The sequence below is a fragment of the Artemia sp. Qi Xiang Cuo genome, chromosome 4 (assembly GCF_049724085.1).
Source record: "Artemia sp. Qi Xiang Cuo chromosome 4, ASM4972408v1, whole genome shotgun sequence".
NCBI classification, from domain to species: domain Eukaryota; kingdom Metazoa; phylum Arthropoda; class Branchiopoda; order Anostraca; family Artemiidae; genus Artemia; species Artemia sp. Qi Xiang Cuo.
Window position 1 is genome coordinate 54,359,193 of NC_142797.1, and position 12,318 is coordinate 54,371,510.

Sequence of the window (12,318 nt, forward strand, 5' to 3'; positions counted from 1 at the left end):
AAAGATTAGAAAAGAGTGGTTTCTTTGCAAAAAATTACATTTGGATATGTAATATGGGGTTAATATCTCACAGAGATAAGTTTATATTGGGATTGAAAAGGACTGAAAAATGAAGAAATAGAAAGGTAGGAAAAAATGCTTACATTTTTATATCCCGGCTGCACTTGGGTGCCAGATGGCCCAGGTAGTGCATGTTGGAGGGTGGACGGGGCGGCGTCGCTATGTTCTTGTGCGACTGGGCCGGCTATTTCACGATCTTGCATAGCTTCGGCATTGTAGTTATCCGTCCACTCTCTCTTTAACTTTCTGCCAGGCTGCATTGGGGCTGGCACTGATGGGGCTGTCTCGTCATCTCTGGCTTTCTTGGAAGGAGGGGGCATGCATTCTTCATAATTTGCCTTAAAAAGAAGAGAAAAAATTAGTTTCAAAATAATTTGCCCCTTTTTATAGAAAGAAAGTTAGTATCATCATCCATATAATTTTTCTAGAAATGCATTTATCACTAAGAAGCCCCCTCCCCCTAAAACCAAAAGTATAGCAATAGGTAAAATTTGAAAGAAATGCCCCTATTTTTACCATGCTGAGAAAATTTTTAAAGTGTTTCCAGTCTATAGTTTTTTAAAATAGAAAAAGATTGTTAGCCTATCAGCTTATAGGCATAAATTACAATCTTGGATGTAAATGTACACATAATAAAGATATCTTTTTTTCTTAGAAACCCCCGGTTCTCTTACTACCCAAAAACGACGAAACATGGTTGTATTTCATTTTGACCTGACGGCCCCCCCCCTTTCGCCACTGTCCTCCAGCTATTGTTAGATCTTAATTTGAAAATAACGAGATTTCACCGGTTCTCCAAAAAGAGATTGTATATGCCTGCGCTTAATAAATTGCAATTGTCTGCATGAAACCGCTTTAATTTGACAGGAGAAAAACATCCCATTTTGATCTGAGAAACCTTTTACAGGAAGTGCTTTAAAGAGGGTGACAGCTAATTTTAGCCACGCACTGGAGTCTTGTGTCAAAACAGAACGGCATTTTCACTAAAAATTGACAGAAGTCAGCGGTCACTTTAGCTGGAAATATAGAAGGAAGGATAATTATTTCTTTTTGGCGAGAATTTGATTGTAAAACAATGGTGGGAGGGGGGGATTTAGCTGGAAATATAGAAGGAAGGAATTTATCAAAATGGTATTTCTTTTTGCGAGAATTTGGGGTTGTAAGACAATGGGGGAGGGAGGGGGATATTGTTGGACCCTAATTCGAAAATAACTTGTTTCTCTACTTCCATACAGGTTGCATAGGCCTAGCTTAATTATTGCATCATTGTGTTTTAATTTGACGGAGGAATAGTTCCGTTGACCGCGTTTGTAAGCCGGAAAGGGTGACAGCTAATTTTAGGCTTCGCGCTGGAGTCTTGTGTCAAATCAGAGCGAGCTAATAACAACAGAGCGATGGATGTCTCAGTTAGAGAAAAGATTACAATTGAGAAAAGTCAAAATTTAACCAAAATAGAGTTATTTCTTTTTGCGAGAATTTGGGATTGTAAAACAATGGTGGGGGGGGGGGTTAGGTTTCGAGGGTAAAAGAATATATTTTATGTTTTCCATTGATTATAATGATGTTTGTATGGTTTGGGGGGGGATTTGGGGTAAAGGAATATATTTACGTTTTAGCTGAATATACTGGAGGATGTCCAAGGAAAATTCGTTTGAAAATAAAAAATGTACTTACATTGCAAATTGAAGTTGACATGGCTCCTAATTCATCAAATTTATCCATTGTTGTTTACACAGCGTCAAAATACTTTCTGATAATTGAATCACATTGCATGTCCGTTATATACGAAATTTCAAGGGCGAATTGTTATGTAACGGGGAAATCATATGTAAGCAGGTCTCTGATTGGCTGAAAAGGAGGATGTATCCGACTCGCTGATTGGCTGAGAAGGAAACACGTGATCTAACTGTTTCCGGGAAAGTCATAACATTGGCGAGAGCAACAACAACAAATACTATTTCTGGACACCATGACATTCGCCTCGAACATGTACATGACCAAAACAACAACAAATACTATTTCTGGATCATAACATTCGCTGAGAGCGTGCACTTACAACAACAGCAACAAATAAATCGACCTTGACATTCGCTGAGAGCGTGCACTTACAACAACAACAACATCGACCTTGGAAAAAGAGGTCATTGACCCCATTACGTAATCATTCTCCCTAGGGAGGCTATGCCCATATATGGACTCCCGTCAGTATTCTATGCCCATATAAGGACTCCCGTCACGAGTATAAGATAGCTCTCTACTAACACTAAGCTGTTTAACGTTATTTTTCGTGTTTGTTTGAACCATATAGTGACCTGGTTAATTATTAACTGGTTAATTATTAAGTAAATTATTTTTTTAATGTAAAGCTGAGACGGTATCCTATCAAGGTGGTATCCAGAGGGGGAGGGGATAGGGAGGTATTACATTTAAATGATAATATCTTGAAATTTTTTTATTGAAAGCAGGGATGCCAAAAAGTTATTTTTTTAATTTGAAGCCGAGACGGCATCCTATCAAGGTGGTATCCAGAGGGGGGGGGGGGGGTAGGGAGCATTCATATTTAAATCATAATACCTCGAATTTTTTTTTTGTAAGCAGGGATGCCAATAAGTTAATTATTTTTTTAATTTAAAGCAGAGACGGTAGCATATCAAGATGGTATCCAGAGCTATTATATTTAAGTGATAGTACCTTGATTTTTTTTATTGAAAGCAGGGATGCCAAAAAGTTGACAAGTTGACAAAATTAACAAGATTTTCGTGAGTTATACTTGATACAGCACTTGTATAGTTTTATCCTCCAAAGGAAAAGGGACACGTGCGTCCAACCCGTTTATTTCTTATTGATGAAACGAGTTTACTTTGAAAACATTCATTCATAAGTACCAGGCAGATTCACACTAAAACGAATTGGTGTGACGAAAGCGATATCGACATCCTCACCTAACGTTGCGCTCGAGTGACAATGGCGCCCTTCGTCCAGCACACAAGTTACATTAAAAGGTCAGTTCATGATAAAAACTTTCAATTTGGGAGGTTCAAGGAGGAGTCTTTGACAATCTCATGACCTCAGGGTACTAGATGTTGCAACGTTCTTACGTATCTACAGTAGTTTACAAAATTCGATCACCGCACAAATGATGACAAAAAATATGCACAAATATAAAAAATGTAACATTGGAATATTATAATACTTTTTTCAAAGCTTTGAAGAAAAGCAAAAAAGTCTAAAGACCCCTAACTACGCTTGAAAGCTATTATAGAAAGAAACTCTTTGGAGATTTCCATGGATACGACCATAGCAGAAGCTTTGAGTCTGGGTGGGGATCAAAGAGGAGTCGTTGAGTATTTTGACCACAGGTGACTTATTGTTGCGACTTTCTTAAATTTGGTAATTTTTGTGAGCATTTGGAAATGAAAGCTCAAACTCAATAAGTGATACCAAGTCTCCTAACATTTTGCTTGGATTAAAAGTGATGAACTAGGATGAAAATCTCAACATCTTCCTGGAACTACTTCAGTCTGCATATTATTTCATTTAATTACATTTAAAACGGTTGAGCTTTTCATTTTTTACCTAAGAAAATAGCTGGCTCTTCATTTTTCTTCATACTGAATAAACCATTAAGTGTTTTTTGTTTCATTGTAATTGAAGTGTTCTCATGTGAAATTTTCATCATGTATTTTTCAATTTGATAAATTTACTCCTTTTAGATGCAGTTTATAATTTAGCTGATATTAGGTATTTATGAGTATATAATTTGGAATGAATCCCCAAAAGAAAAAACGAATAATATCCAAAAGAGCAGCCAAAAGCACCAAAAAAGCAGCAGATCAGCCTTAGCCTACATGATATATTCTATAAAGAAGCCAAAAAAACTGTAAAATGTATCTTTTTTTTAAATTTTTATTAAAACCAGTTTTTAATGCAAGGAAGGCTTTTTAGGAATCTAAAAGAGCAAAAAAAAAAACAAAAAAACAATCAATATCAAAATCGCCCATTTTAACTCTTTTAAAGGTGACAAAACAGATATAGGCAAAGGGCACTATGAAAAAATTAAGCTTCAAACAGATATACAAAACAGATACAGGTGACAAAACAGATATAGTCAAAGGGCATTATGAAAAATCAAGTTCAAACTTATATTTAAAGTTTTTACCCAGATAACTGACGAATTTTGTGATACGGTATTTGAAGTTATGTATGTAGTAATGCTCAATGAAAAAAAAACCTACTAATTTTGATAATTATTTATGTTAAGAATACATAGCTAATAGATACTTCAACTATTATGCAAGGGTTCTGAAACGCCACAGGCATTTTGTTTCTACCAGATTTCTACTTCTCTTGATGAATAACGAAGAAGACCAGTTTCCAGCCAGCGAATTGTGAAGTTTTGAACTCATGAACAGGCTCGAATTTGTTGTAAATTTAAGCTGTAATTTGAGAAAGACTGATGAAAACATTAATGTTCGCAATCAACATTGATCGCGCCGGCGCGTCGCTGCCGCTGACATCTTAACGGCGGCGTGGCGGCGGCGCGCGGTTTTTGCCCCGCCCCCGCCAGTCTTCCCTCATCGGCGTGGCGCCGGGGTCTAATTATACATCAAATATTCAATATGATGCTGTTTATACTTTCCAAGACTGTTCAAGACGCATATAGTCTTCAGTAAAGCGCCAATGGCGCAGTAGGTTTTAAAATCCTTAAGTTTAAAATGGCCTTTACTTTTCTTTGAAAAACTTATTTTTTAGAAGTTTTTTTTTTAAATTAATACCATACAAAGATGGGAACTTTTAGTAAAGCTTTTTATCAGCTGATTCAAATACCTGTTCATAATCTATGAGTACTAAATGGATCTGATGATTTAGAAACTTTTCACTTATCAGTCAAAGAATATAAGTTGGTTGATGCATCCTCTCCCCTTTCTAAAACCACACTATTTGGTCCCTATTTTGTGTCTATGCCCTCTGTGAAAGTTTGGGTATATTTAAATTTCTGCTCTCCCACAGTTTCAATATATCAATCAAGGACGAACATTTTGGTATCATTCTATAGCTGAGACTAAATTAAAACAAAAAAACAAGTTTTTTCAGCTGAAAGTAAAGAGGAACATTAAAACTTAAAACGAATAGAAATTATAATTTATGTTAGGGGGGTTTCCCCCTTCTTAGTACTTCGCTCTTTGAGCTAAAGTTTGTATTTTTGTTCCAATTATTTAACAATGACTCTTGATGCACAAGAACCGTTTAAATAGAATTATAAGCTTTTTACAAATTCAAAGAAAATACTTTAGCGTAAAGAGCGAGGCACTGAGAAGGGGGAAACCCCCTCATATAAGTGATAATTTCTTTTCGTTTCAAGTTTTAATGTTCCTCCTTACTTCCAGCTTAAAAATGTTTTTTTTTTATCTAATTTCTGATAGTTTTTAATTGATGCTGGGAAATCCAGCTCCCCCTCCTTTAGAAAATTCCCTTCCCCCACAAAAATCCTCCAGGGAAAGATCCTCCCACGTAAGCACCCCCACCAAAAAATCCCCCCCCGGAAACATCTTTATACTTCCCAATAGTCAATACCATATGTAAGCAATAAGCAAAGTTCATAAATTGCAGCCCTTCCCCCAGAGCTGTGGGGGGTTAAGTCATCCTCAAGGACATAATTATTAGATTTTTCGACCATGCTGAAGAAAATGGCTATCTCAAAATTTTGATTGGACAATTTTGGGTAAAAAAGAAGAGGGGAGGGAGGGGGGTAGCTGCCCTTCAATATTTTTGCTCACTTTAAAAGGACATTAGAACTTTTGATTTCCAGTCAAATGAGCCCTCTCCCTACCCTCTAGGTTCAATGGTTCGATACGATCGCCCCTGAAAAAAAAACACGCATCCGTGATCTTGCTTCTGGCAAAAAGTTAAAATTCCATATTTTTGTATATAGGAGCTTGAAACCTATACAGCGGGGTTCTCTAATATCCTGAATCTCATGGTTTGATTTTTATTAAGATCACTTGATTTCTTAGAGGTGTTTCCCCCTTTTTTAAAAATTAGGCAAATTTTTTCAGGTTCGTAACTTTTGATGGGTAACATTAAACTTTATGGGTGTTATATATTTTGAATGAGCACCAAAATTCGATTCTTTTGATGAATCCATTATTATGAAGACTCTGTTTCTTACGGTTCGGCTACTATTGAGCCGCATAGTTTCTTATTTACAGTTCGTTACCACGAACAGTTTGATTCAGTTCTATCCATCTACCAGATTATGTTTTTGAAATTTGGTATAAAGTTTTTTTTTTCTTTTTAATTAAAACGTGTTGAAAAGGGGTTGAAAATCAGTTCTCCAATTTTTAACAGAATTTAGATACTTCTCTTTAAAAAATTCTGAATAGTATGGTAATTTTGGCTCGATGAATGGATAGATTTGAAATGAATGAATCCAGTGATATAAGTACCTTGTCGTTTCGGTTCAATTTATAGCTGCAGACTTGTCGCACAATCTCTTGTTTCACAGGGAACATATAACTAAAAACTTCTCTTTATTCACTGCATTACTTAGTAGAATTAAATAAAAAAACTAGTATAATTAGTATAATTAAGTATAATTAAATAATATAAAGAAGCGACATTAAAACTTAAAACGAACAGAAATTATTCAGTGTATGAAAGGGGCTGTCCCATCCTGAACGCCTTGCTCTTTATGCAAAAGTTTTTTATTGTTTTAAAAAATAAAGTTGTGAGACAGAGTCAAACCTTAGCGTAAAGAGCGAGGCATTGAGGAGGGGACAGCCCCTTTCATATACGGAATAATTTCTGTTCGTTTTAAGTTTTAATGTCGCTCCTTACTTTCAGTAAAAAAAACTTGTTTTTTTATTCAATTTTTGAACGTTTTTGAATTAATGCAGCTTTGATTTTGGCTAACGGTACATGAATAATTAAAACGAAATTTGCATATTAATTTTACTTTTTGTTTGGCTAAATGGCTTTCTCGAAATTTTCTTCCGACGTAACTTATGAATTAACTCATATGAATAACTTCTATTTCCATAGATTTTTATTACGGTATATTAGGGAGTTCGCCCCCTACTTAGTACCATGGTTTTTACGCCAAAATTCAAAATTTTTTCTAATTTTTTAAGAATGAACCCTTAATCGCAAAGGCCGTTAATTAGAATAAATAGCTCTGATGAAAGTACAAAAAAACCTTAGCGTAAAGAGCGAGGTAATGACTAGGGGGCGAACCCAATCATATACGTAATAATGTCTGTTCGTTTTAAATTTTGATGTTCCTCTTTACTTTCAATTGAAAAAATAGTTGATTTTTTATTTAATTTCTGATCGTTTTTTAAATAATGCTGGGAAATCCGACGCCCCCTTCATAGCAATGTCCCTCCCCCCAGGAAAACTTCCTCCATGGAAGGATCCTCCCATTTAACCCCAGACCCCTCCCCCCAAACTACCAGAAAAAATCCTCCCTGAATACTTCCCAATAACCAATATTATGTGTAAACATTGGGCAAAGTTCATAACTTGCAGCCCTTCCCCCCGGGACTGTGGGGGATTAAGTCGTAGTCAGAGACATAGTTATTGCATTTTTTGACCATGCTGAACAAAATGGCTATCTCAAAATTTTAATCGGGTGACTTTGGGAAAAAATGAGCGTGGGAGGGGGTCGTGATCTTTCTTCTAGCAAAAAATACAAAATTCCACATTTTTGCAGATAGGAGCTTGAAACTTCTACAGTAGGGTTCTTTGATACGCTGAATCTGATGATGTGATTTTCATTAAAGTTGTATGAATTTTAGAGGGTATTTCCCCCTTTTTTAAAAATAAGGCAAATTTTCTCCGGCGTGTAACCTTTAATGGTTAAGACTAAACTTAATGAAATTTATCTATTTGAAATCAGATTAAAAGTCTTATTCTTTTGATGTATCTATTCCGATTTTTTGAGTTTGGCTACTATTGAGCTTGATCGCTCCTTACTTACAGTTCGTTACCTTAAATTGTTTGATACGTATCATTATACTTCAGTAATTAAATAAAAAAAAACAAGTTTTTTCAACTGAAAGCAAGGGCCAACATTAAAGCTTAAAATGAACAGAAACCATTACGTATATGATTGAAGTTGCCTCCCCCTTCATTACCTCGTTCTTCACGCTAAATTTTTTTAGTACTTTTAAAAAAGCTTCAAATTGTTCTAAATAAATGGCCCTTATGTTTCAGGATTCGTTCTCAAAGAGTTGGGACAAACAGTCAAACTTTAGCGTAAAGAGCGAGGTATTAAGGGGGGGGGGGCGGGAACCCCCCTCATACACGTAATAATTCGTAATACGCAATAATACCCAAGGCATAGTTATTGGATCTTTCACATCTCCTTAATTCACACTTGTAACTCCTTCTCTACTTGCCTTGCTTTCTTTTTATTCTCGGTCTATCACTCAGAAACTTGGTGTACAAACTCCTTCTCTCATCTACCAAGCTTAAGACCTTTTTGCTAATACTCCTAGCTGGGAGTTAACCTTACTCCCCAAGACAGACTCTGCTACTTGGCAAACTATTTTCCTAAAATCATTTCTATTACTTGTAGTAGGCATACAAAATCAGTCAGAATTGCAAAAAAAATCCGCTAAATTTTGACAAATATAGTGTACCATAGTTTTATGCAAATTTTCCTCTCACAAATCAATTGATAATCTCAAGTTTTCAGTATTTTCCTTCGATTTAGTTGCAACCAAAGTTGAAAGGAGATTAAGAATCCCACCACTTACAAAACCATCATAAGTCTTCAGAAATCAGTAGTACTCACTCATTCCATCTAGTTTGAGACTAAAGTTCATCTGTGCAAAGCAATGCAGCTCTTTCCAATTTTCAGCTATGATAGTTTGCCTAGTACTGAGTGCAAACATTACAGTTTTAACACTGTAAATCCTATGGATATGCAACAAAGCCTTACTCAAAGCCTTTAAGTTATCAAATTGTGGCAGTAGTCACTCTAGTTCTTGAAACAATCTTTACATCTGACCGATCTGACCGATCTGCGGCTCTTGCTATGGTTTGAGCCTCCAGAGGCTCAGATGTTGCTTTTATGCAATGGCTGCTGACACTATACAAGTGGTGTTATGGAACCAAAAAGAAGAGTGATATACAACTGGAAGGACTTGCATGTAATAATGATGTACTTTGAATACAGGAGCATTTTCTTGTAAACCAAGCTATCTGTTTAATTGAGAGGAACAATCAAGTAAAAGTCTACACAATTCCTGCAACATCAGTGGGTAAGGAATGACGTCTATCAGGATAACTTTTCTTGTTAGCAGTCAATTGAACCCAACCCTACTTAAACTTCAGACTCTTTTTCTACTGTTAAGTGCATCAAACTATTATTTACTCAGTTTAAATGCCAACTGACTACAGAGACAGTAAATGTGAATAAAAAACTAGCAAAGCGTATAGAGTGCTATCCAAATGAGTGTACAGCTGTTCTGTTCAAACCCAGATAATTGAGCGTATGGCTAGTGGACAGTCTAAGTGATAATAGAAACACCTAAGCACAGATGTTTCTATTTTTTTGTAACAAATTAATTCTTGCTTAATGAACTGGGTTTCACCTATGTTCAAACTTTGGTTTGACACATCTGTGGACTTAATGTTAAGCTCTCGCCATGTCTTGGTACGTGACAACTTTCATGCAGATCTGAGACCCTGAAAACCAATTTGGGTTAAAAAAAAAAAGTGAGCCATAAGCATGTATATTCTATAGCCTACTTGTCACAGAGCCTTTGTCTACTGTCATTGTTATAATCTGATTTTTAGAGCTCAGGAATTTTCTTATTATTCATCTACCTTGTAGTTATTCAACAAATCCCAGACATTACTGTGCATTCTTGAGAAATAAGGCAGTTCTATGAGATAGTTCAATGTTTCAAAAATTTGGAGACAAGGGTCTTACTTTTGAATATGAGCAAATACCCACAAATATTATAACAAGCTATGCATTTAGCATTAAATATAGTCTTATCGTTCAGAAACAAACATAAATATACTTACACAGAAGGGTTAAGGGTTTTCAAATGACTTATATCTGACACATATTCCCAAGTTTTTTGAGGCTGTACTCCAGGGATGAAAACATCAAATTTGGCTTCAAAGAATTGTAACTTCAATCCTGCCACAAAGAGGAGGCCAATTGTGCATATAAAGATGAACTTTCTCCGGCTAGATACACTAACCATATCAAACTAAAAATAAATAAATAAAAAAAGCTGCTAAGATGTAGTGCTCTAAATTGCTGATACAGTTGAGAAGTTAAATAGCGTTTCTCAAGTTTCCATGTCTTCTAATTCCTCCTTTTAATTTGCAGTATGATGTTCATTATTTCAATAAAACATACTGTATAGGAGCCCAGAGTTGGAAGGTTTTCCAATGCCGTCAGTTTCCTTTTCCCTTTTTATCAAGACTTACAGACCCCCTGGTATATGCTAACATCAAATATTTTTTTTCTCCAAAATTGTCAAATTTCTAACAATACTTACAGTTCCCTTACCATTCTACTGTTAAAATAGCTTTGTGTTTATTTTACTAAATGCTTTAACTTTATCATTTTGGTAAACTATATTGCAAATTCAGTATTGCAAAGATCCTGATGAAAACAGATGAATTACATATAATCACACAAAACTACTGAAAAAATATTCAAAATCATAATATTTCAGGGAGATCCAGTCCAAGAGGTCCAATCTTCCATTTATACCAGGTGACACTGGATCAACATTGGCAGGCTATATAAGAAGTGATTTCAAAATTTCCTAAAATACGTCCCAAAAAGGAAAAATTTACCAGACAAAAAAGTAGTTTCTTTGGCTGAGGCCCACCACCTAGGAGAGTTATTCTATCTCAGATGATGGTAGCCTCTCTCAAATGATAGGCAATGATCAATTTTTAATATCAAAAAAAAAAAAAAAAAAAAAAAATAAAAAATCCATAAATGGTTATAATAAAAACAAAATTAGCATATGCTGAGAAGTAACTGAAAAACTCCTGAAGAGAAATTGAATCCGTGTAAAGCATTGACTATAAGATTTCATGCATTTGAAAGCTAATGCATAAGAATTAGTTCGGCGGGGGTGGGGGGGGGGCAAGTTTTCTTTGGATAGTTTTAGGACTACCTTATTGATTCAAAATTCAAAATTGTGACATATCCCAACATATATCTGGCGTTATTTCTCAGTATCCTATCTAGCCTTCTTAACTACGGGCTATACCAGGATCCCTAAGTAAAATACTTCAGCCCTTAAAATTTTAAAACCAATTATAAAGTCTATGCATACAAAATATCAGAGGCAGTGCAATAACGCTGCCTAAGTAAAAAGCAAAGTGGCCTCTATCTATTATTAATTTTTTTGGTTTCCCACGGGATGATTGCAATGAATTAATGGTCACATAAACCTTGGAGTGGGCTCACTCAATTGGAAACTAAAAGTTCTAGAGCCTTTTAGTTTAAAGATTCAAAAGTAATTGGAGGGCAACCAGCCCCCCTCCCACACCCATTTTAACTGTCATCCCCCCAAAGAGATCTAATCAAAATTTTGAGGTAAGCATTTGGTTCAAAATGGTTGAAAGGTCCAATAATTTTGCCTTCAGGGATGACATGCTCTCCACAACCCTTTGGGCAAGGGCTATTAATTAAACAAGTTGCCTGCATTTTTCATATGAGTTATGTTATATGGAAAGGGGGACATGTTTGATCCTGGGTCTTGAAAAAGGCTAAGGGTATTAAGATGAAACTTCCAGGGCTACTACTACTACTACTGTTGATAAGGCTAATACTACTGTTACTATTACTGCTGAACTAGATCAAAAGAGGTTCAGTGCATCCAGGTTGCCAAAATGGTATAAAAATTTCAGGAACAAAAAAGAGTATTTAGTTGAAATTTTCAGGGAAAGTTGATGGGTATGTACAGCTAAACAAAAACATACTGTGTACATTCAGGTTGTCAAAAGGGTGCATCAGCAATATCTCAGCAATAGCTTAGCATATTAAGCTGAAACTTTCAGGCCTACTACTATTACTATTGCTATAGCTGCTACTACTGCTGCTATGATAAATCAAAATAGTTTCAGTGCATCCAGGTTGCCAAGATGGTATAAATATCTCAGGAAAAGAATAGAGTATTTAGCTGAAACTTTTAAGGGAAAGTTGATGGGTATGTAAAACTAAATCAAAAAGCACTTTGTGCATGCAGGTTGTTACAAGGATATATTAGCAAT

At 35.6% G+C, this 12,318-nt stretch overlaps 1 protein-coding gene across 1 annotated transcript in view; it reads right to left on the reverse strand.

Moving 5' to 3' along the window:
- LOC148953243 (uncharacterized) overlaps positions 1-12,318 on the reverse strand; it is a 39,851-nt gene that overhangs the window by 17,078 nt on the left and 10,455 nt on the right. Inside the window, exon 2 of the mRNA XM_089087587.1 lies at positions 10,099-10,289. Coding sequence (XP_088943713.1) covers positions 10,099-10,283 — 185 coding nt within the window. The 5' untranslated portion in view covers positions 10,284-10,289. The remainder of the gene's footprint in view (positions 1-10,098; positions 10,290-12,318) is intronic.